This window comes from Ranitomeya variabilis, chromosome 4 (assembly GCF_051348905.1).
Source record: "Ranitomeya variabilis isolate aRanVar5 chromosome 4, aRanVar5.hap1, whole genome shotgun sequence".
Taxonomy (NCBI): Eukaryota; Metazoa; Chordata; class Amphibia; order Anura; family Dendrobatidae; genus Ranitomeya; species Ranitomeya variabilis.
This window is the reverse complement of record NC_135235.1, coordinates 676,887,673-676,914,049: the sequence shown is the minus strand read 5'-3', so window position 1 is coordinate 676,914,049 and position 26,377 is coordinate 676,887,673. Positions and strand designations below refer to the sequence as shown.

Here is a 26,377-nt window from a genome sequence, read left to right as displayed (position 1 = left end):
TGTTGGCTGAGGAACCTCTCAAAGAGGAGTCGGCCACGGTCCACTTGACAGGGGTGAGAGAATCCACAGGCTATCTTCGCTCTAGGAGCAACCTCTCATACAACCGTCCCCTGTAGGGACAGGAAAAACACTGGAGGGTGGAGGTGGGAGGGTCCTTTTAACCTCTCTATGATCCTGTCCCGCTATAGGTCAAAGGAAGGACATCCTCCATTGTGCTGTCCTGAGGGACGTAATGGAAAATGAAAATATTGAGGCTAAAATAAATTCTGTGTGAAAAAAAAGTACTTTTTCATTTTTACGGATCAATTTGTGAAGCACCTGGGGGTTTAAAGTGCTCACTATGCATCTCGATAAGTTCCTTGGGGCGTCTAGTTTCCAAAATGGGGTCACTTGTGGGGGAGCTCCAATGTTTAGGCACACGGGGGCTCTCCAAACGCGACATGGTGTCCGCTAAAGATTGGAGCCAAATTTTCATTCAAAAAGTCAAATGGCGCTCCTTCCCTTCCGAGCCCTGCCGTGCGCCCAAACAGTGGTTTACCCCCACATGAGGTATCAGCGTACTCAGGACAAATTGGACAACAAGTTTTGTGGTCCAGTTTCTCCTTTTACCCTTGGGAAAATAAAAAAATTGTTGCTTAACCCCTTCCCGACATGTGACGGTATAGTACGTCACATGTCGGGACCCCCGCTTTGATGTGCGCTCCGGCGGTGAGCGCACATCAAAGTCGCGACATGTCAGCTGTTTTTTACAGCTGACATGTGCGCGCAATAGCGGCGGGTGAAATCGCGATCACCCGCCGCTATTAACTAGTTAAATGCCGCTGTCAAACGCAGACAGCGGCATTTAACTACCGCATCCGGCCGTGCGGCCGGATATGAGCGCATCGCCGACCCCCGTCACATGATCGGGGGTCGGCGATGCTTGTACATTGTAACCATAGAGGTCCTGGAGACCTCTATGGTTACTGATCGCCGGTGGCTGTGAGCGCCACCCTGTGGTCGGCGCTCACAGCACACCGGCATTTCTGCTGTGTAGCAGCGATCTTATGATCGCTGCTGCATAGCAGAGCCGATCGCGTTGTGCCTGCTTCTAGCCTCCCATGGAGGCTATAGAAGCATGGCAAAAGTAAAAAAAAAATGTGAAAAAAATAAAAAAAATATAAAAGTTTAAATCACCCCCCTTTCGCCCCAATCAAAATAAATCAATAAAAAAAAACCCCAACCTACACATATTTGGTATCGCCGCGTTCAGAATCGCCCGATCTATCAATAAAAAAAAAGCATTAACCTGATCGCTAAACGGCGTAATGAGAAAAAAAATCGAAACGCCAGATTTACGTTTTTTTGGTCGCCACGACATTGCATTAAAATGCAATAACGGGCGATCAAAAGAACGTATCTGCACCAAAATGCTATCATTAAAAATGCCAGCTCGGCACGCAAAAAATAAGCCCTCACCTGACCCCAGATCACGAAAAATGGAGACGCTATGAGTATCGAAAAATGGCGCAATTTTGTTTTGTTTTTTGCAAAGTTTGGAATTTTTCACCACCACTTAGGTGAAAAATAACCTAGTCATGTTAGGTGTCTATGAACTCGTACTGACCTGGAGAATCATAATGGCAGGTCAGTTTTAGCATTTAGTGAACCTAGCAAAATAGGCAAGCAAAAAACAAGTGTGGGATTGCACTTTTTTTGCAATTTCACTGCACTTGGAATTTTTTTCCCGTTTTCTAGTACACGACATGGTAAAACCAATGATGTCGTTCAAAAGTACAACTCGTCCCGCAAAAAATAAGCCCTCACATGGCCAAATTGACGGAAAAATAAAAAAAGTTATGGCTCTGGGAAGGAGGGGAGCGAAAAACGAAAATGGAAAAAGCTCCGGGGGTGAAGGGGTTAAAGATCATTTTTGTGACTAAAAAGTTAAATGTTCATTTTTTCCTTCCATGTTGCTTCTGTGAAACACCTGAAGGGTTAACAAACTTCTTGAATGTGCTTTTGAGCACCTTGAGGGGTGTAGTTTTTAGAATGGTGTCACTTTTGGGTATTTTCAGCCATATAGACCCCTCAAACTGACTTCAAATGTGAGGTGGTCCCTAAAAAAAATGGTTTTGTAAATTTTGTTGTAAAAATGAGAAATCACTGGTCAAATTTTAACCCTTATAACTTCCTAGCAAAAAAAAATTGTGTTTCCAAAATTGTACTGATGTAAAGTAGACATGTGGGAAATGTTATTTATTAACTATTTTGTGTCACATAACTCTCTGAATTAACAGAATAAAAATTCAAAATGTGAAAATTGCGAAATTTTCAAAATTTTCGCCAAATTTTCGTTTTTTTTTCACAAATAAACGCAGAAATTATTGACCTAAATTTACCATTAACATGAAGCCCAATATGTCACGAAAAAACATCTCAGAACCGCTAGGATCCGTTGAAGCGTTCCTGAGTTATTACCTCATAAAGGGACACTGGTCAGAATTGCAAAAAAATGGCCAGGTCATTAAGGTCAAAATAGGCTGGGTCATGAAGGGGTTAAGCTATGGGGCAGCTAACACCAGCTGACATTTTGTCGGCCGTTTTCCTAGGTCCGAGACAATCGCAGCATGCTGCGATTGTCTCGGACCGAGGAAAACTCTCAGCTCACTCGCACCCATGTAAGCCTATGGGTGTGAGTGAGACAACGCACATTACTTGGATATTATCAGAGTGATGTGTGTTATAAGCGGACCCCAGCAATGGAGGAGATGGAGAAATTAATTTCTCCGCCTCCTCCGCAACTGTGCTCCGATCCTCCCTGTGCGAGAGAATCTGCGAGCAGGAGCCGAGTGTCATTAGTATATCGCATCCGATGCTTTCGCATCGGATGCAATATGCCAGTGTGACGCCGGCCTAATTTGTTGGCACATTCCAAGTATGCTGTCATTTGCCTTCGTAGTTTACAGATCTGGGCAGGTAGGGGTCAGTTTGTTCTAATCTCAGAAGGTAGGTAAATCTTCCAGGTTGTAGGTTTTATAGAAAAGGGCTTTCAATGTGCAAATTAATTTAAACTGTTTTGGGGGGGATGGGGTGATTTAGAGGCAAAGTGGTGATCACGCGATTGTGATATGGCCGGACTACACCACCAATAAAGCAGCCACAGGCGGTGACTGAGAAGAATCTGTGACTTCTCTGCATTTAGTGGTCACTACTCACCTGGGTAGTCATATGTAGGAATCTCCTCTTTACACCACTCATCACCCTTCACATATGTCTCTGTAGTATTAATATCGGTCAGATCTTCAGCCTGAAACAAATATTGTGAAAGTCACATCTATGATGAGCTCTAATCCTGCCATTTCCATCATTCTCATTACACAAGTATAATACATATAATACTGGTGGATACAACAAGACTGAGCACAAGATCTTCACAGCCGTCTACACATCATAGGGGAGATCTCATGACACCTTCTCTCCATCTACCTGATGATCCTGAGGAACATTGGGATCTTCTTGTTTACAGTCCTGTGGAAGAAGAGGACGGGGACATCTCTCTGGTGTTGTCCTCATACTGGATAGATCTGGAGGAAACACATACAGGGACTGAATTCATTCTTTACATACAGATAATTATATTCCGTGTGTATTTAGTCCTGTCTATTACCTGGTGATGTGAGGGGCTGGGGAACCTCCATCATGACGTCCTTGTACACATCATTGTGTCCTTCTAAATACTCCCACTCCTCCATGGAGAAATAGACAGCGACATCCTGACATCTTATAGGAACCTGACACATACAATGATACCGTCATCCCCCAGATCTCTTCATAGCATTACTGTATAATGTCCCAGCATTCCCAGCAGTGTCACCTCTCCAGTCAGCAGCTCAATCATCTTGTAGGTGAGTTCTAGGATCTTCTGGTCATTGATCTCCTCATGTATGAGGGGGTGAGGTGGAGGCCCCATGATTGGGCTCAGGGGTCTTCCCCATCCCTCAGACACAGGGTCCTGACAGCGCTCACTAGAGGTTTTCTTCACTACTGTGTAATCCTGGTTATGGAGAGACACATTAATAAATCTCACTACAGACATTTCCAGAGTCCTCACCTCTCCAGTTCTGTCCATCTGTTATTACCACAGATAAGAATGATGTAATGTGACGTCATCAGAATCTCTCACCTCTCCAGTAAGCCGGAAGAGGATCTCTAGGGTGAGATGTAATATCCTCTCCGCCATCTTGTCCCTGTCCATATTTAGCCTTGATGGGTAAATCAGGAAAATTCTCTTCTATAGAAGATCTTCACTGAGAGGATCCGATATTGTAGAGACCTGAATGAGAAGATGAGCCGATGTAACATGATAAAGAATCCCACATAATAATACAATTACTGGAGATAATAAGGGAAACATATAAGATGTTATATTTATGGATGAATGGTCAGGAGTAAATCCAGCTACATTCACTACAAAGCTCTGTCCCCAGAATGTCTCCATTACATGTACAGCTCATCCCGCAGATTACAGCCCCTCATACATCTATAGCACCGGGACAAATCCACATTTCCAGACTTGGGAACTGATCCAGGAATGGGGGAAGGGAGGATTTATATACTAGGAGGTGGGTGGTAAAATAGTGTGGGGGCAACTTGTAGTATCTTACTATGTGGGGGGGGATGGTACTGGGGGAACATTATATTGTGCGTGGGGGCAAGAATGGGGCCCTGTACTATGAGAACAATACATTTCCTCCCTTCCTGTCCTCCATAGTTGGGTCGTATGTATCTATTACAGGAAACAGAACAAAAACGTAATGATTCACATAAAGTGCCAACAAAAACCCCAAAGGAGTCTCAGTGCTGAAGGGGTTAATGCCCCCCACGCTCAGTAATGGGGAATCTCCAGCACCTACCTCCACCTGCAGAGCCGCACACCACATATATGGCTGTTCTGTGCGCACAGGACCTGTGATGAGGTCACAGGAGGGGAGGAGTCAGGGGTCACATGATCAGGGGTCTCAGTGAATGATATCTGTAGTGCAGACGCTACATGGAGACTTCTCCTCAGTCAGTGACATTTCCGCCATTATTCCCCCTCACTACTGGCACAATTACCCCGCGCCGCCTTTTCTACACAGTGTTATGTGTGGAATGTAACGTGTGATTTCTCTGGAGACAAATAGACCCCACACATGAGGGAATTATCACCAGTTACTATATGGCGACATATGATTGTGCTACCGACTCCATACCAGGAGCTAAAATGACAAAATCTCATTTGTTTAACCTCTTAGGCCGGGGTCACACGAGAGTTTTACGGACGAGGGAGAGACACAAAACCAACGCATTGCACACGGACCAATGATTCACTGTGGGGCAGCTCCCATCAGCCGTATATTTCTCTGCTGTATTTTATGGGCTGAGAAACATGCAGCATGCTGAGATTGTCAGCGTATTCCGAGAAAAATCCGCCAATGAAAGTCTATGGGGGCGAGAAAAATATATGGATTACACACGGACCACACATGACTTGCGAGAAATACGCAGCGGTGTTCTATAGAAAAGCCGGCAATTCAGTGCGGTGCACAGTAAAATCACACTGACAGAATAGAATAGATCAAATATATGTCTACGCCTAGTGTGTATATATATATATATATAAATGTCAGACACATAATTATATATTTAATACAGAGCTAGATAGCATAAAAGCCGGTAATTCAATTGCCGGCTTTTGCTAACTCACTCACAAACATATTACATATTCCTCAATAATAATGTTAGTAGTGTGTGTAAAATGTGGGAGCCGTAGGTGTTAAAATAAAGAATTAAATCATGGAAAAAACTGGCGTGGGCTCCAGCGCAATTTTCTCCGCCAGAGATGGAAAGTCAGTGACTGAGGGCAGATATTAATAGCCTAGAGAGGGACCATGGTCGTGCCCCCCCCCCCGGAGATGCGCCTGATTTGGCACTTAGCCACTCTCTTCCCGCTCCCCTGTATTAGCCCATATCCCACCTCTACAGGGGAGTGGGAAGAGAGAGGCTAAAGTGCCAGATTAGGTGCATCTTACAGATGGTCCTTTTCTGGGGTGGCTGTGGGCAGATTTTTTTTAGCTGGGGGGGGCAATAACCATGGTCCCTCTCTAGGCTAGAAAATTGCGCGGGAGCCCACGCCAATTTTTCCCATGATTTAATTTTTTACTTTTAACGCCAAAATTTTACACACACACAATACTAACGTTATTAGTGAGGAATATGTAAAAATCTAACGGATGTGAAATGGTTTACTGTATGTAAACCATGTCTCATATCATGTCTGGTTCAGGAGTGATTTAGCAAAAGCCGGCAATTGAATAGCTTTTATGCTATGTAGCTCTGTATTAAATATATATATATATATATATATATATATATATATATATATATATATATGTCACTGACATATATATAGAGAGAGACTGTATATATGTTTTTACCAATATTTGAGCCCATGGATCCATTATATGTCCATTTTGCAAAGTTGCGAGAAAAAAACTATATACGGATGCCATACGGATTACATATGTAGGATTACATGTGCAAAATACGCAGCCACACCTTGCCAACGGATGACATACAGAGCACTGTTCAGGGAACATTTCTGCGTATTTGATCCATAGAAAACTGAATGTATTTTTATACGTTGGGTTTGACTTCAGCCTTACAGGGAGAGCGGCCTTCAGAGACTATATTCAGAGTCTGGCTAAGGCTGGAGTCACACACAACGTATAAAAAAAAAATCGGGCCGTTTTACACAGATGAGAATCACAGAAATGTTTCATGAAAAGTGATCTGTGTGCACTGCGAGGATTTGATTTTCTCACATCTAAGCATCTGTGTGACATCCGTATGACATCTGTATGGCGAGTTTTTCTCGCCGGCTTGCAAAATGCACATATAATGGATTCATGGGCTGAAATATTTGTGAAAACATATATATACAATCTATTATATATATATATAGTGAGACACATATACCGTATATACTTGAGTATGAGCCGACCCCCCCCTAATTTTGCCACAAAAAACAGGGAAAACTTAATGACTCAAGTATAAGCCTAGGGTGGAAAATGCAGCAGCTACCGGTAAATTTCAAAAATAAAGATAGATACCAATAAAAGTAAAATTAATTGAGACATCAGTTTTTTAAGTGTTTTTGAATATCCATATTGAATCAGGAGCCCCATATAATGCTCCATACAATTCATGATGAGCCCCATAAGGTGCTCCATATTAAAATATGCCCCATATAATGCTGCACAAATGTTGATTATGACCCCATAAGATGCTCCATAGACACATTTGCCCCGTATAATGCTCCACATGGCCCCATAAGATGCTCCATAGAGATATTTGCCCCACATAATGCTGCACATGGCCCCATACAGATATTTGCCCCATATAATGCTGCACATGGCCCCATACAGATATTTGCCCCATATAATGCTGCACATGGCCCCATAAGATGCTCCATACAGATAATTGCCCCATTTAATGCTGCACATGGCCCCATAAGATTCTCCATAGAAATATTTGCCCCTATATAACGCTGCACATGGCCCCTGTTATTACCTGGTGGATAAGAAGCAACATGGGACAAGCTCTGAGGAGGTGGTATCTGTACTGACCGCAGTTCCTAATCCTAACACCAACACTAGAAGTAGCCGTGGGATGTTCCTGTCACTCCCTAGACACCTCGTCACAACCTGAGAACTAACTACCCCTAAAGATGGAAACAGAAAGCTATCTTGCCTCAGAGAAAACCCCCAAAGGAAAGATAGCCCCCCACAAATATTGACTGTGAGTGGAGAGGGAAATGACATACACAGAATGAAAACAGGATTTAGCAAAGGAGGCCAAAACTACCTAGATAGACAGAACAGGAAAGGACACTGTGCAGTCAGTATTAAAAGCTAAAAAATCCACGCAGAGTTTACAAAAATAATCTCCACACCGACTCACGGTGTGGAGGGCAAATCTGCTTCCTCAGAGCCTCCAGCTAAGTTGAATATATCATACGGAAAAGCTGGACAAGAAAAAACATAACATGAGCTGAGCGATTAAGCCCACAGCAAGTGGACAACAAAAGAACAAGCAAGGACTTATCTTTGCTGAAATGGACAGACAATCAGAGAAATCCAAGGAGAGATCTGAATCCAACCAAGAAACATTGACAGCTGGCACTGGCTGAAGACTAGAGCCAGGTTAAATAGCAGAGCCAGGAGAGACGATCAGTGGAAGCAGCTGCTAATGCTAAACCCAAGGAGCAACAGTTCCACTCAAAACCACCAGAGGGAGCCCAAGGGCAGAATTCACAAAAGTGCCATTTACAACCACCGGAGGGAGCCCAAGAACGGAATTCACAACAGGCCCCATAAGAAGCTCCATAGAGATATTTGCCCCATATGTTGTTGCTGCGATAAAAAAAAAAAAATCACATACTCACCTCTCGTCGCTCAGGCCCCTGGCACTTGCTATATTCACCTGTCCCGCGTTCCACCGCCAAGCATCGATGTGTCTTCCGCGTCCTCTGCACTGACGTTCAGGCAGAGGGCGGCGCGCACTAATCGTGTCATCGCGCCCTCTGACCTCAGCGTCACTGCAGAGGAAGCGGAAGACGCAGCGGTGCTGACGGTGGAACAGGAAGCAGGTGAATATCGCGCATGGAGTTATACTCAAGTGCTCCTGGCGCAGTCCCTGCACATCTGTTCCCCAGCGCCGGCAGCTTCTTCCTGTAGTGAGCGGTCACATGGTACCGCTCATTACAGTAAAGAATATGTGGCTCCATCCCTATGGGAGTCCATATTCATTACTGTAATGAGCGGTACCATGTGACCGCTCACTACAGGAAGAAGCTGCCGACGCTGGGGAACAGATGTGCAGGGACCGCGCCGGGAGCAGGTGAGTATTGTTACACAGCTCCGCTCCCCCTCCGGACCCGTGGGTATGACTCGAGTATAAGCTGAGAGGGTTACTTTCAGCCCAACAAGTGGGCTGAAAATCTCGGCTTATACTCGAATATATACGGTATATGTATTTATTAGTGATGAGCGAGTATACTCGTTGCTCGGGTTTTCCAGAGCACGCTCGGGTGGTCTCCGAGTATTTATGACTGCTCGGAGATTTTGTTTTTGTTGACTCAGCTGCGTAATTTACAGCTGGTAGCCATCCTAAGTACATGTGGGGGTTGCCTGGTTTATAGGGAATCCCCACATGTAATCAAGCTGTCTAGAAGACGTAAATCATGCACTTGCGGAGACCAAAACTAAATCTCCAAGCAGTTATAAATACTCGGAGACCACCCGAGCGTGCTCTGGAAAACCCAAGCAACGAGTACATTCGTTCATCACTAGTGTTTATTGTTCATACAGAGTTAGGTAGCAGAATAGCCGGTAATTCAGTTGTCGGGTTCTGTAAAATCATTGCAGAACACGGCAGGATATGAGACATGGATTACAAAAAGAAAACCATTGCATATCAGTTATATTTTTATATATCCCTCACTAATAATGTTAGTAGTGTGTGTGTGTAAAATTTTGGAGCTGTAGGCGTTAAAGGATTGAATCACGGAAAAAACTGGAGTGGGCTCTGGCACAATTTTCTCCACCAGAGAGGGAAAGCCAGAGACTGAGGGCAGATATTAATAGCCTAGAGAGGGACCATGGTCATTGCCTAAAAACATCTGCTCCCAGCCACCCCAGAAAAGGCACATCCTATTTCGGCACTTAGCCACTCTCTTCCCATTGCCCTGTGGCAGTGGCATATGGGGTAATAAGGGGTTAATGTCACCTTGTTATTGTAAGGTGATATTAACCCCTTAGTGATGGAGCCAATTTAGTACTTAATGACTGAGCCAATTTTTACAATTCTGACCACTGTCCCTTTATGAGGTTATAACTCGGGAACGCTTCAACTGATCCTGCCGATTCTGAGATTGTTTTTTCGTGACATATTGTACTTCATGTTAGTGGAAACATTTCTTCAATATTACTTGCGTTTATTTATTTAAAAAAAACGGAAATATGGTGAAAATTTTGCAATTTTCAAACTTTGAATTTTTATGCCCTTACATCAGAGAGATATGTCACACAAAATGGTCAAAAAATAACATTTCCCATATGTCTACTTTACATCAACACAATTTTGGAAACACATTTTTTTTTTTATTAGGGAGTTATAAGGGTTAAAATTTGACCAGCAATTTCTTATTTTTACAACAAAATTTACAAAACCATTTTTTTAAGGCACCACCTCAAATTTGAAGTCATTTTTAGGGGTCTATATGGCAGAAAATACCCAAAAGTGACACCATTCTAAAAACTGCACCCCTCAAGGTGTGCAAAACTACATTCAAGAACTTTATTAACCCTTCAGATGCTGCACAGGAACTGAAGCAATGTGGAAGGAAAAAATGAACATTTAACTTTTTTTCACAAACATTTTACTTCAGATCCAATTTTTTTTATTTTCACAAGTGTAAAAAGAGAAAATGAACCACAAAATTTGTTGTGCAATTTGTCTGGAGAATGCCGATACCCCATATGTGGGGGGGGGGGGGGGAACCACTGTTTGGGTGCACAGCAGAGCTCAGAAGGGAAGGAGTGCCATTTGACTTTTTCAACACAGAATTCCCTGGAATTGAGATCGGACACCATGTCGCGTTTGGAGAGCCGCTGATGTGCATAAACAGTGGAAACCCCCCACAAGTGACACCATTTTGGAAACTAGACCCCCTAAGGAACTTATCTACATGTGTAGTCAACACTTTGAACCACCAAGTGCTTCACACAAGTTTATAACGTAGAGCCGAAAAAATCATATTTTTTTCACAAAAATGATCTTTTTGCCCCCAATTTTTTAATTTCCAAGGGTAGCAAGAGAAATTGGACCCCAAAAGTTGTTGTACAATTTGTCCCGAGTATGTTGATACCCCGTATGTGGGGGTGAACCATTGTTTGGGTGCACAGTAGAGCTCAGAAGGGAAGGAGTGCCATTTGACTTTTTCAACACAGAATTTCCTGGAATTGAGATCGGACACCATGTCGCGTTTGGAGAGCCGCTGATGTGCCTAAACAGTGGAAACCCCCCACAGGTGACACCATTTTGGAAACTAGACCCCCTACGGAACTTATCTAGGTGTGTGGTCAACACTTTGAACCCCCAAGTGCTTCACACAAGTTTATAACGTAGAGCCGAAAAAATTAAAAATCATTTTTTTCACAAAAATGATCTTTTCGCCTCCAATTTTTTAATTTCCCAAGGGTATCAAGAGAAATTGGACCACAAAAGTTGTTGTGCAATTTGTCCTGAGTATGTCGATACCCCATATGTGGGGGTAAACCTCTGTTTGGGCGCACTGCGGAGCTCGGAAGGGAAGAAGCGCCGTTTGACTTTTTAATCTCTTAATTGTGAGAGCGGACGCCATTTTGGGTTTGTAGATGTGCCTAACAGCAGAAACCCCCCACAACTGACCCCATTTTGGAAACTACACCCCTCAAAGATTTTAATCAGGGATATATTGAGCAATTTGAGCCCACATGTACGACACAGAGTTTGATAACATTAGGTCGTCATATTGAAAAAATTCATTTTTTTCACAAAAATCTTGTTTTAGACCTGAATTTCTCACTTTTTTCAGAAATAACACCAAAAAGTGGACCCCACAATTCGTTACCCACTTTATTATGAGTGCAGCGGTATCCCATATGTAGTCAAAAAGTTCTGTTTGGACGAATGGCAGGGCTTGGACAGAAAGGGGCACAATGTGACAAATTTGGCTTTATTTGAAATAGATTGTTATACTGGCAGAACCTGTATGGTTCAAGAGCAACAGAAATCCCCCAAAAAATGTATTTTTATAAATTGTACCCTCTAATCTATTTATCTAGGGAGGTAATGAGTAGTTTGATGCCACCATTTTTTATGCAGTTGATGCAACACAAGCTTGAAAATTTACAATTTGCATTGTTTTCACTGTCTCTTTTATGATTCTTTTTTGTAAGTTCTGAGGAACACACCTCAAATTTTATTTCACTAGTTTTTAAGTGTTCAGAAATGTATCCAATATGGCACCAATGTGAGTACTGGTGACAAAGCAGTGTCTATAATACATGGCACACCATTTGGTCTTTAGGGTGAAATTGAAGATCCATGACCCATTCAAAGCTTCTAGAGACATTAAGCAAACAACAAAATCCTACCAGGAATTATTACTCTCATGCTCCTAAAACACATTGGCTGATTATAAAATTGGTCTTGCTAACAAAACAGTTGTCCCGCATTTGCGTATATTGTAGCAGGAAGAATAAACTGTACTGGAATGAAGGGCAAAATGTGGAGGAAAATGCAGCCAACTATGTGGCAAAGCGGAGTTTGTTCCAAAGATGAAAGAACACCATCAGGGCTAGAATGGTAGTCATTTTCAGAGACTGGTCGTACAACGTCCTTTTAGCTCCATCAATCCTCTTATGAGAGACGAATGTGCCAATAGACGTGGTACACCATAGCAAGCTCCCACCCGCCAAGGTCAGAACCGCTATATGCACAAAACAACCAGTTCTCTATAGAAAGTATTGTCTGGTACCAGAGGTTCGGCAAGAACCATAAAGTAAAGCCCATAGTGTATAAATACGGAACTTCCTAATTTTTTGAAATCCTACAATAAAATGATCATGCCCGTATCATCAACATAAATATAAGTAATAAAAATGGAAGCCAAAGTTTTGCGTAGCAAGACAGTCGTAAAAACAGTCAAAGTTAGATACAGTGGGGCAAAAAAGTATTTAGTCAGTCAGCAATAGTGCAAGTTCCACCACTTAAAAAGATGAGAGGCATCTGTAATTTACATCATAGGTAGACCTCAACTATGGGAGACAAACTGAGAAAAAAAATCCAGAAAATCACATTGTCTGTTTTTTTATCATTTTATTTGCATTTTATGCTGGAAAATAAGTATTTGGTCAGAAACAAAATTTCATCTCAATACTTTGTAATATAGCCTTTGTTGGCAATGACAGAGGTCAAACGTTTTCTGTAAGTCTTCACAAGGTTGCCACACACTGTTGTTGGTATTTTGGCCCATTCCTCCATGCAGATCTCCTCTAGAGCAGTGATGTTTTTGGCTTTTCGCTTGGCAACACGGACTTTCAACTCCCTCCAAAGGTTTTCTATAGGGTTGAGATCTGGAGACTGGCTAGGCCACTCCAGGACCTTGAAATGCTTCTTACGAAGCCACTCCTTTGTTGCCCTGGCGGTGTGCTTTGGATCATTGTCATGTTGAAAGACCCAGCCACGTTTCAACTTCAATGCCCTTGCTGATGGAAGGAGGTTTGCACTCAAAATCTCACGATACATGGCCCCATTCATTCTTTCATGTACCCGGATCAGTCATCCTGGCCCCTTTGCAGAGAAACAGCCCCAAAGCATGATGTTTCCACCACCATGCTTTACAGTAGGTATGGTGTTTGATGGATGCAACTCAGTATTCTTTTTCCTCCAAACACGACAAGTTGTTGTTTCTACCAAACAGTTCCAGTTTGGTTTCATCAGACCATAGGACATTCTCCCAAAACTCCTCTGGATCATCCAAATGCTCTCTAGCAAACTTCAGACGGGCCCGGACATGTACTGGCTTAAGCAGTGGGACACATCTGGCACTGCAGGATCCGAGTCCATGGTGGCGTAGTGTGTTACTTATGGTAGGCCTTGTTACATTGGTCCCAGCTCTCTGCAGTTCATTCACTAGGTCCCCCCGCGTGGTTCTGGGATTTTTGCTCACCGTTCTTGTGATCATTCTGACCCCACGGGGTGGGATTTTGCGTGGAGCCCCAGATCGAGGGAGATTATCAGTGGTCTTGTATGTCTTCCATTTTCTAATTATTGCTCCCACTGTTGATTTCTTCACTCCAAGCTGGTTGGCTATTGCAGATTCAGTCTTCCCAGCAGGGCTACAATTTTGTTTCTGGTGTCCTTTGACAGCTCTTTGGTCTTCACCATAGTGGAGTTTGGAGGGTGTGCACTGTGCACAGGTGTCTTTTTATACTGATAACAAGTTTAAACAGGTGCCATTACTACAGGTAATGAGTGGAGGAAAGAGGAGACTCTTAAAGAAGAAGTTACAGGTCTGTGAGAGCCAGAAATCTTGATTGTTTGTTTCTGACCAAATACTTATTTTCCACCATAAAATGCAAATAAAATGATAAAAAAACAGACAATGTGATTTTCTGGATTTTTTTTTCTCACTTTGTCTCCCATAGTTGAGGTCTACCTATGATGTAAATTACAGACGCCTCTCATCTTTTTAAGTGGTGGAACTTGCACTATTGCTGACTGACTAAATACTTTTTTGCCCCACTGTAAATGGTCAAAAATGTTTGCGAGTAATCAAGTCCTAGAATTCATTTTCAGATTATCTCACTTTTCAATATCATTTCTAGGGTCCACATTCTAACGCTTATTGACGTGGGTACGTGGACGAGAATTTGTTGGAATAGTAGTTTGGTATGGGATTGATCGAGTCATAGAATTTTCAGATGACCTGACTTTGCAAGAACATTTGTGGGGTCCACACTCTAGAGCGTACAGACATGGGTACATGGATGAGAATTTCTTGGGATAGTAGTTTGGTATGGGATTGATCAAGTTCTGGAATTAATTGTGAAATGGGGTAAAATGGGATCTACTAATTAAAATATTATTTTTCAATTGTTTCACATTGTTCTACTGGGGCCACTAAGCAGAAAATAAAAATTATTGAAAAAAAACAAACAAACTAATAATTGTAGATGGTGTGGTAGGTCTCAAAACAGGGGGAGATACACAGGCCTGGTTAGGATGGGCATGTGGGGCAATAGAATCGGGAATCACTCCATCTGCCATGCTTTCTGCAAACTCGGCATCTTTTTTGAGGATATCTTTGGGTGGGAGTGACAGGGACAGGGTGAGGAAAATGGAGTTCTTCAAGTCTCCGGGAATCCTCAGAGTCAAAGGCTTCCCCCGATGCCATTGACTCAAATATGAGGCTCACTACAATTTTTTCCTGAAAGTGCAGGAAGGTAAGTGGTCTTTGGGACTTTTCATACAGGACAAAGCTGTTATATGTGGCAGTTTGAATAAGGTAGATTGCCACCTTTTTGTTCCAGGCCCTGGTCTTCCTCTTGACCAGGTATGGTTGCAGAACCTGGTCTGACAAGTCTACGCCACCCAGCTTTTTCGGTACATAAGGTACCGTGGGGGGCTCGGGGGACCCTATTTCTCTCCCCTCTAATGTGCGATCACATCAGAGGGAAGAGAAAATAAATGCAAAACTGGATTTTTTTTTTTGCGATTGCCGATAAACAGTTAATTACTGGCGATCGCAAAAGCGGGGTCGGTAAAAACCGACCCGAATCATGTTCTCTGAGGTCTCGGCTACCTCCGGCAGCTGAAACCCCGGAGAAGACCAGACTCTGGGGGGCGCTATTCACTTTTTCCACAGCGCCGATAATTAATGGCGCTGTGGTTTAAGTACCCTTAATGACCGCTGTTAAAAGACGTATCAGCGGTCGTTAAGGGGTTAAGCCTGGTTAATAATGGAGAGGTGTCAATAAGACACCTAACCATTATTAATCCAATAGTATGAAAGGGTTAAAAATACACACACAAATTAAGAATAAAGTCTTTTAATGAAATGATGAAACAACGCTGCATACAGACAATTTTCTTTTATCTTTTGTGCACTAATATACCAAACAACGAACACTGGATTGAAAGTGGTTGTTTTATCGGTATTGCTGCACCTGTGTTTCTGCCGTCATTGATCGGGTCTGCTGCACCCTGTCAGTGCATTTGTTTGGAGGCCTGAGCAGGTAATCATTAGTGATGAGCGAATATACTCGTTACTCGAGATTTCTCGAGCATGCTCGTGGGTCCTTCGAGTATTTTTTAGTGCTTGGAGATTTAGTTTTTCTTGCCGCAGCTGAATGATTTACATCTGTTAGCCAGCATAAGTACATGTGGGGGTTGCCTGGTTGCTAGGGAATCCCCACATGTAATCAAGCTGGCTAACAGATGTAAATCATTGAGCTGCAGAAAGAAAAACTAAATCTCCGAGCACTAAAAAATACTCGGAGGACCCCCGAGCATGCTCGAGAAACGAGTATATTCGCTCATCACTAGTAATCATCTCTGCATATTTTCTCTGTGATTTTCTTAATGAAACACACAGGTTTAATATCTTTATTGCACTCTCAATCCAAGCAAAGCCCTCGTTCTTCTGTAAAAAAAACCAAAACAACAAAAAAAAATCCTTTAATTTAACACCTACAGCTCCAAAATTTTACACTCGCATACTACTAACATTATTAGTGAGGGATATATAAAATTCTAATGGATATGCAATGGTTTACTGTATGTATGTATCCTGTCGGGTTCTGCAATGATTTTACAGAACCCGATAATTGAATTATCGGCTATTCTGCTACCTAATGCTCTATGAAATATAAAGATATACAGTATAGAGAGAGAGAGAGAGAAACAACCAGCACTCCTAATGTGAACACGTTAACGCTGCAAAACTACATCATATAGATAAAAAAGAACACAGCAGCACATGTGCATGAATCTAGGCCATGTGAAAACACAGACAAATATTCAATATGGATTATACTTCTCAAAAATATTTTTTCAAAAACATTTTTTGTCATAAAACTTACAGTAATAGATGAAATGAAGATTCTTAGAGCATAAATTGGCCAATTCATGTGTGCCCATCAACCACGGCAAGGTGATCTCCCTCTGATGGGTCCTACTCTACTGTACATGCCACTTTTGAGCCACCAGCCTACAACTATGGACAAAACATGTCACTCTAGGGCTAAGCCTACAATTTATGGGCAGGTAGAGCTGATTACGGCCACCTGCAAGGTCAATGGGAGGAGTGCAAGATCAGCCTGGATGCAGCCAGCATCCAGTGACTAAATAGAGAAAAAAACCAAACAGCACTCCTAATGTGAACACGTCCACGCTGCAAAACTGCATCATATAGATAAAAAAGAACACAGCAGCACATGTGCATGAAACTAGGCCATGTGAAAACACAGACAAATATTCAATATGGATTATACTTCTCAAAAATATTTTTTCACAAATTTTTTTACATTTTTTTTTCATAAAACTTATAGTAATAGATGAAATGAAGATTCTAAGCGCATAAATTGGCAATTCATGTGTACCCATCAACCACGGCAAGGTGATCTCCCTCTAATGGGTCCTTCTCTACCATACATGACACTTTTGGGCCACCAACCTACAACTATGGACAAAACATGTCACTCTAGGGCTAAGCCTACAATTTATGGGCAGGTAGAGCTGATTACAGCCACCTGCAAGGTCAATGGGAGGAGTGCAAGATCAGCCTGGAGGCAGCCAGCATCCAGTGACTAAATAGAGAAAAAAAATAACCAGCACTCCTAATGTGAACACGTGCACGCTGCAAAACTGCATCATATAGATAAAAAAGAACACAGCAGCACATGTGCATGAAACTAGGCCATGTGAAAACACAGACAAATATTCAATATGGATTATACTTCTCAAAAATATTTTTTCACAAATTTTTTTACATTATTTTTCATAAAACTTACAGTAATAGATGAAATGAAGATTCTAAGCGCATAAATTGGCCAATTCATGTGTGCCCATCAACCACGGCAAGGTGATCTCCCTCTGATGGGTCCTTCTCTACCATACATGACACTTTTGGGCCACCAGCCTACAACTATGGACAAAACATGTCACTCTGGGCTAAGCCTACAATTTATGGGCAGGTAGAGCTGATTACAGCCACCTGCAAGGTCAATGGGAGGAGTGCAAGATCAGCCTGGAGGCAGCCAGCTTCCAGTGACTAAATTTCTCTACAGGAAAGAAATATATCTTGGTACTGTGTTAGCCAGTAGATAGAAAAATATTTAGAATTAAGAGTCCTCAGTGGTTGATAACTTTTAATGGCTAACTGAAAAGATGGTAACAAACCATCTTTTCAGTTAGCCATTAAAAGGTATCAACCACTGAGGACTCTCAATTCTAAATATTTTTAAATTTCTCTATTCTCTGTACACCTAGTACAGTCCACAGATGTGACACCCAAATTCCTCTTGCTTCCACCCGCATCCCAACTCTCCAACCTTACAACTGACTGTACAGCACCACAGATGGGTGAGTCTGAAGAGCAGTTCACACATTCTATGCCATGGTTATCAGAAGTGTATTCGAAACCTTCACAGAGTCAAGAGGAGGAAATCTGCACCGATGCCCCACATTTTTTTAGCTTTGATCCGGGGCAGGACAAAGTAGGGTCCGAATAGCATCCTGACCCTCGTCATCAGATGTTAACCCCTGGGGGAGGAGGTAATCCTGATGAGACTGACATATCTGAGGCTCATGCGCAGGGGCAGTGTTAGCAGCAGGCAGACTAGGCAGCTGCCTAGGGCCCCCAGGAGCCCTCAGCCAGTGGCATTCCGCTAATAGCAGGACATCAAGCAGGCGCTATGGGGCCCATGAGTTAAGGGGGCCCACCTGCCGCATTCAGCTCTGCCGGCGTCTATGATGCTGGTACGGTTCAAAGCAATGATGGAAGAGAGGGCGTAAGATGACGCTTCCTTACCCATCATTCCCCTCTGCCTCTGACACTGGTGCGCAATGATGTCACTTCATCGCACACCCACTGTGTGCTGCTGATGAAACCGGAGCCGCGTGGGGCACGAGGAGAGATGAGGATTGTGGGTCATTTTTTTAAAATATATCAGTGAGTACTGGACTGTGGGGCCATTCTCGGGGGGGGGTGGGGTGGATTCTATGGGGGCTACATTACGTTCTATGTGGGGGCTGTATGGTAGGCTGTATTATATTTTATGGGTGGCTACATTATATTCTATGGAGGGATGTATTATATTTTATGAGGGAGGATTGTGTCATTCTCTTTTATGGGGCTACATTATATTCTATGGGGAGGTGGACTGTATTATATCCTATGGGGGGCTACATTATATTCTATGGGGGCTGTATTATATTCTATGAGGGAGGATTACTTCATACTCTTTGATGGGGCTACATTATATTCTATGGGGATGTGGGCTGTATTATATTCTATGGGGGCTACATAACATTCTATGAGGGAGGATTGCATCATACTCTATAAGGGGGCTACATTATACTATATGAGGGGGCTACATTATATTCTATGGGGGCTGTATTATATTCTATGAGGAAGGATTGCTTCATACTCCTTGATGGGGCTACATTATATTCTATGGGGGGGTTGTATTACATTCTATGAGGGAGGATTGCATAATACTCTATGAGGGGGCTACATTATATTATATAAGGGGGCTACATTGTATTATGTGGGGGTTGCATTATATTCTATGGGGGCTAGATTATATTGTATGGGGGCTTCATTATACTCTATGAGGGGGCTACATTATATTCTATGTGGGTCTGCATTATACTATATGAGGAGGGCTACATTGTATTCTATGGAGGGTGTTGTGAATTTGCTTTTTGCTCCCTCTAGTGGTTACTAGTTTTTTGACTCTGGTTTTTCTGTCATTCCTTTTATCCGCACCTGGGTCGTTAGTTAGGGGTGTTGCTATATAAGCTCCCTGGACCTTCAGTTCAATGCCTGGCAACGTAGTTATCAGAGCTAGTCTGCTGTGCTCTTGTCTACTGATCCTGGTTCCAGTTATATCAGCTAAGTCTGCCTTTTGCTTTTTGCTATTTGTTTTGGTTTTGTATTTTTGTCCAGCTTGTTCCAAATCTATATCCTGACCTTTGCTGGAAGCTCTAGGGGGCTGGTGTTCTCCCCCCGGACCGTTAGACGGTTCGGGGGTTCTTGAATTTCCAGTGTGGATTTTGATAGGGTTTTTGTTGACCATATAAGTTACCTTTCTTTATTCTGCTATCAGTAAGCGGGCCTCTCTGTGCTAAACCTGGTTCATTTCTGTGTTTGTCATTTCCTCTTACCTCACCGTCATTATTTGTGGGGGGCTTCTATCCAGCTTTGGGGTCCCCTTCTCTGGAGGCAAGAAAGGTCTTTGTTTTCCTCTACTAGGGGTAGCTAGATTCTCCGGCTGGCGCGTGTCATCTAGAATCAACGTAGGAATGATCCCCGGCTACTTCTAGTGTTGGCGTTAGGAGTAGATATATGGTCAACCCAGTTACCACTGCCCTATGAGCTGGATTTTTGTATTCTGCAGACTTCCACGTTCCTCTGAGACCCTCGCCATTGGGGTCATAACAGTTTGCCAGGCCAGTATTAAATGTTTAATGCATTGCAGAAGAGGGATTATAAGAAAGAAGATTCTGAGTTTTTTTTTTCTTCTTCCCCTTTACCTCAGAGTGGCTATGCTTGCTGCAGACATGAATGTCCAGACCTTGATTACAAGTGTGGACCAGCTGGCTACTCGTGTGCAGGGCATACAAGACTATGTTATCAGAAATCCTAGGTCAGAACCTAAAATACCGATTCCTGAACTGTTTTCCGGAGACAGGTTTAAGTTTAGGAATTTCGTGAATAATTGTAAATTGTTTTTGTCCCTGAGACCCTGTTCATCTGGAGATTCTGCTCAGCAAGTAAAAATTGTTATTTCGTTCTTACGGGGCGACCCTCAGGATTGGGCTTTTTCGCTGGCGCCAGGAGATCCGGCATTGGCTGATCTTGATGCGTTTTTTCTGGCGCTGGTTTACTTTATGAGGAACCCAATCTTGAGATTCAGGCAGAAAAGGCCTTGCTGGCTATGTCTCAGGGGCAGGACGAGGCTGAAGTGTATTGCCAAAAATTTCGGAAATGGTCCGTGCTGACACATTGGAACGAGTGTGCACTGGCCGCTAATTTTAGAAATGGCCTTTCTGAAGCCATTAAGAATGTTATGGTGGGTTTTCCCATTCCCACAGGTCTGAATGATACTATGGCACTGGCTATTCAAATTGACCGGCGGTTGCGGGAGCGCAAAACCGCAAATTCCCTCATGGTGTTGTCTGAACAGACACCTAATTCGGTGCAATGTGATAGAAAAACCGCAAATTCCCTCATGGTGTTGTCTGAACAGACACCTGATTTAATGCAATGTGATAGAATCCTGACTAGAAATGAGCGGAAAATTCATAGACGCCGGAATGGCTTGTGCTACTACTGTGGTGATTCTACACATGTTATCTCAGCATGCTCTAAACGTATAGCTAAGGTTGTTAGTCCTGTCACCGTTGGTAATTTGCAACCTAAATTTATTCTGTCTGTAACTTTGATTTGCTCACTGTCATCTTATCCTGTCATGGCGTTTGTAGATTCAGGTGCTGCCCTGAGTCTCATGGATCTCTTATTTGCTAAGCGCTGTGGTTTTACTCTTGAACCATTGGAAAATCCTATTCCTCTTAGGGGTATTGATGCTACACCATTGGCAGCAAATAAACCGCAGTATTGGACACAGGTTACCATGTGCATGACTCCTGAACACCGCGAGGTGATACGTTTCCTGGTTTTACATAAAATGCATGATTTGGTTGTTTTAGGGCTGCCATGGTTACAGACCCATAATCCAGTCCTGGACTGGAAGGCTATGTCAGTCTCAAGTTGGGGCTGTCGTGGTATTCATGGGGATTCCCTGCCTGTGTCTATTGCTTCTTCTACGCCTTCGGAAGTTCCGGAGTATTTGTCTGATTATCAGGATGTCTTCAGTGAGTCTGAGTCCAGTGCACTGCCTCCTCATAGGGACTGTGACTGTGCTATAGATTTGATCCCAGGCAGTAAATTTCCTAAGGGAAGACTGTTTAATCTGTCGGTACCTGAACATACCGCTATGCGTTCATATATCAAGGAGTCTCTGGAGAAAGGACATATTCGTCCGTCTTCTTCCCCTCTTGGTGCGGGATTCTTTTTTGTGGCAAAAAAGGACGGATCTTTGAGACCTTGTATTGATTATCGACTTTTAAATAAGATCACTGTCAAATTTCAGTATCCTTTACCGCTGTTGTCTGACTTGTTTGCCCGGATTAAGGGTGCCAAGTGGTTCACCAAGATAGACCTTCGTGGTGCGTACAACCTTGTGCGCATTAAGCAAGGTGATGAATGGAAAACCGCATTCAATACGCCCAAAGGTCATTTTGAGTACTTGGTGATGCCTTTTGGGCTCTCCAATGCGCCTTCAGTTTTTCAGTCCTTTATGCATGACATTTTCCGGAAGTATCTGGATAAATTTTTGATTGTTTATCTGGATGATATTTTGGTTTTTTCTGATAATTGGGATTCGCATGTGGAGCAGGTCAGGTTGGTCTTTAAAATTTTGCGTGAAAATTCTTTGTTTGTCAAGGGCTCAAAGTGTCTCTTTGGTGTGCAGAAGGTTCCCTTTTTGGGGTTCATTTTTTCCCCTTCTGCTGTGGAGATGGACCCAGTCAAGGTCCGAGCTATTCTTGATTGGACTCAGCCCTCGTCAGTTAAGAGTCTTCAGAAGTTCTTGGGCTTCGCTAACTTCTACCGTCGTTTTATCGCTAATTTTTCTAGCATTGTGAAACCTTTGACGGATATGACCAAGAAGGGCTCCGATGTAGCTAACTGGGCTCCTGCTGCCGTGGAGGCTTTCCAGGAGTTGAAACGCCGGTTTACTTCGGCGCCTGTTTTGTGCCAGCCTGACGTCTCACTTCCCTTTCAGGTTGAGGTGGATGCTTCGGAGATTGGGGCAGGGGCCGTTTTGTCGCAGAGAGGCCCTGGTTGCTCTGTTATGAAACCTTGTGCCTTTTTCTCTAGGAAGTTTTCGCCTGCCGAGCGAAATTATGATGTGGGCAATCGGGAGTTGTTGGCCATGAAATGGGCATTTGAGGAGTGGCGTCATTGGCTCGAGGGTGCTAAGCATCGCGTGGTGGTCTTGACTGATCACAAAAATCTGATGTATCTCGAGTCTGCTAAACGCCTTAATCCGAGACAGGCCCGCTGGTCATTGTTTTTCTCCCGCTTTGATTTTGTTGTCTCGTATTTACCAGGTTCAAAGAATGTGAAGGCCGATGCTCTTTCTAGGAGCTTTGTGCCTGATGCTCCTGGAGTCGCTGATCCTGTTGGTATTCTCAAAGATGGAGTTATCTTGTCAGCTATTTCTCCGGATCTGCGACGTGTGTTGCAGAGATTTCAGGCTGATAGGCCTGAGTCTTGTCCACCTGACAGACTGTTTGTCCCGGATAAGTGGACCAGCAGAGTCATTTCCGAGGTTCATTCCTCGGTGTTGGCAGGTCACCCGGGAATTTTTGGCACCAGAGATCTGGTGGCCAGGTCCTTTTGGTGGCCTTCCTTGTCAAGGGATGTGCGGTCATTTGTGCAGTCCTGTGGGACTTGTGCTCGAGCTAAGCCTTGCTGTTCTCGTGCCAGCGGTTTGCTCTTGCCCTTGCCTGTCCCGAAGAGACCTTGGACACATATCTCCATGGATTTCATTTCTGATCTTCCGCTATCTCAGGGCATGTCCGTTATCTGGGTGATATGTGATCGCTTCTCCAAGATGGTCCATTTGGTTCCTTTGCCTAAGCTGCCTTCCTCTTCCGATCTGGTTCCTGTGTTTTTCCAGAACGTGGTTCGTTTGCACGGCATCCCTGAGAATATTGTGTCAGACAGAGGATCCCAGTTCGTTTCCAGGTTCTGGCGATCCTTTTGTAGTAGGATGGGCATTGATTTGTCGTTTTCGTCTGCTTTCCATCCTCAGACTAATGGACAGACGGAGCGAACCAATCAGACTTTGGAGGCTTATTTGAGGTGTTTTGTCTCTGCTGATCAGGACGATTGGGTGACATTCTTGCCGTTGGCTGAGTTTGCCCTTAATAATCGGGCTAGTTCCGCCACCTTGGTTTCGCCTTTTTTCTGCAACTCTGGTTTCCATCCTCGCTTTTCTTCGGGTCATGTGGAGCCTTCTGACTGTCCTGGGGTGGATTCTGTGGTGGATAGGTTGCAGCGGATCTGGAATCATGTGGTGGACAACTTGAAGTTGTCACAGGAGAAGGCTCAGCGCTTTGCCAACCGCCGCCGCGGTGTGGGTCCCCGACTACGCGTTGGGGATTTGGTATGGCTTTCTTCCCGCTTTGTTCCTATGAAGGTCTCCTCTCCCAAATTTAAACCTCGTTTTATTGGGCCTTACAAGATATTGGAAATCCTTAATCCTGTATCTTTTCGTCTGGATCTTCCTGTGTCGTTTGCTATTCACAATGTATTTCATAGGTCCTTGTTGCGGCGGTACATTGTGCCTGTAGTTCCTTCTGCTGAGCCTCCTGCTCCGGTGTTGGTTGAGGGCGAGTTGGAGTACGTGGTGGAGAAGATCTTGGATTCTCGCCTCTCCAGGCGGAGGCTTCAGTACCTGGTCAAGTGGAAGGGCTATGGTCAGGAGGATAATTCCTGGGTGGTCGCCTCTGATGTTCATGCGGCCGATTTAGTTCGTGCCTTTCATGCCGCTCATCCTGATCGCCCTGGTGGTCGTGGTGAGGGTTCGGTGACCCCTCACTAAGGGGGGGGTACTGTTGTGAATTTGCTTTTTGCTCCCTCTAGTGGTTACTAGTTTTTTTACTCTGGTTTTTCTGTCATTCCTTTTATCCGCACCTGGGTCGTTAGTTAGGGGTGTTGCTATATAAGCTCCCTGGACCTTCAGTTCAATGCCTGGCAACGTAGTTATCAGAGCTAGTCTGCTGTGCTCTTGTCTACTGATCCTGGTTCCAGTTATATCAGCTAAGTCTGCCTTTTGCTTTTTGCTATTTGTTTTGGTTTTGTATTTTTGTCCAGCTTGTTCCAAATCTATATCCTGACCTTTGCTGGAAGCTCTAGGGGGCTGGTGTTCTCCCCCCGGACCGTTAGACGGTTCGGGGGTTCTTGAATTTCCAGTGTGGATTTTGATAGGGTTTTTGTTGACCATATAAGTTACCTTTCTTTATTCTGCTATCAGTAAGCGGGCCTCTCTGTGCTAAACCTGGTTCATTTCTGTGTTTGTCATTTCCTCTTACCTCACCGTCATTATTTGTGGGGGGCTTCTATCCAGCTTTGGGGTCCCCTTCTCTGGAGGCAAGAAAGGTCTTTGTTTTCCTCTACTAGGGGTAGCTAGATTCTCCGGCTGGCGCGTGTCATCTAGAATCAACGTAGGAATGATCCCCGGCTACTTCTAGTGTTGGCGTTAGGAGTAGATATATGGTCAACCCAGTTACCACTGCCCTATGAGCTGGATTTTTGTATTCTGCAGACTTCCACGTTCCTCTGAGACCCTCGCCATTGGGGTCATAACAGGAGGGGCTACATTATACTATATAAGGGATCTGCATTATATTCTATGGCTGCATTATACTCTGAGTGGGCAACCATATATTCTATGGAGGGGATGCATTATACTATATATGGAGGGCTGAATTATATTATGTGGGGGTTACATTATATTTTATGGTGGGGCTGCATTATACTCTTGAGGGGGCTACATTATACTCTCGAGGGGGCTACATTATATTCTGTGGGGTGGCTGCATTACACCCTGTGGGGTGGTTGCATAATACTCTGTGGGGTGGTTGCATTATACTCTGTGGGGTGCCTGCATTATACTGCATCGAGGAGTATGGAGAATACATTTTACTATATGAAGAACTATGGGGTGCATTATACTATGGGAAGTGAATTGTACTACATGGATGACTTTGGCGGTGCACTATACTATATGGAGCCCTATGAGGAGTGTATTATACTATATAGAGGACTGAGAAGTGTATTATACTATATGTAGGACTATGGGGAGTGTATAATACTATATGGAGCACTATGAGGAGTGTATTATACTATATAAAGGACTTAGAAGTGTATTTTAATATATGGAGGACTATGAGGAGTGTATTATACTATATGGAGGATTGAGGAGTGTATTTTAATATATGGAGGACTATGAGGAGTGTATTATACTATATGGAGGACTATGGGACGTGTATAATACTATATTATGGACTAAGGAATGTATTTTAATATATGGAGTACTATAGGGAGTGTTTTATACTATATGGAGAACTATAGGGAGTGTATTAAACAATATAGAGAACTATGGAGAGTGTATTATACTATATGGAGGACTATGGGGCACATTATATTATATGGAGGACTATGGGGTGTGCATTTTACAATATGGAGGACTGTGGTGCACATTATAATATATGGAGGACTATGGGGTGTATTATACTAAACAAGCAAAATGCTGCATATTTATCAAGTGATTGGATTGTTTATGCTGGAACAGAAATCATTGTTCTCAGCAGCATATCGCCAGTGTAAACTGTAGATGTGCTGCTGATAACATGATACTGTATAGGGACAGATTGATCTAATAGTGATTAT

General features: G+C 43.4%; 2 protein-coding genes across 3 annotated transcripts in view; both read right to left on the bottom strand.

Moving 5' to 3' along the window:
- Positions 1-4,952, bottom strand: part of LOC143766323 (oocyte zinc finger protein XlCOF8.4-like) — an 80,410-nt gene extending 75,458 nt beyond the window's left edge. Inside the window, exon 1 of the mRNA XM_077253911.1 lies at positions 4,896-4,952. The gene's annotated coding sequence lies outside the window, so the exon portion shown is untranslated. The remainder of the gene's footprint in view (positions 1-4,895) is intronic.
- The window catches only part of LOC143766315 (uncharacterized), a 337,847-nt gene that overhangs the window by 32,400 nt on the left and 279,070 nt on the right, over positions 1-26,377 (bottom strand). Inside the window, exons 2-6 of one of the 2 annotated variants that reach the window (XM_077253900.1) lie at positions 4,166-4,315; positions 3,857-4,036; positions 3,650-3,773; positions 3,469-3,566; positions 3,199-3,289 (exon numbers count right to left, since the gene is read on the bottom strand). In XM_077253900.1, the coding sequence (XP_077110015.1) occupies positions 3,199-3,289; positions 3,469-3,566; positions 3,650-3,773; positions 3,857-4,036; positions 4,166-4,237 (565 nt within the window). In that variant the 5' untranslated portion in view covers positions 4,238-4,315. The remainder of the gene's footprint in view (positions 1-3,198; positions 3,290-3,468; positions 3,567-3,649; positions 3,774-3,856; positions 4,037-4,165; positions 4,316-26,377) is intronic. The other variant, XM_077253899.1, reaches the window with a different exon arrangement.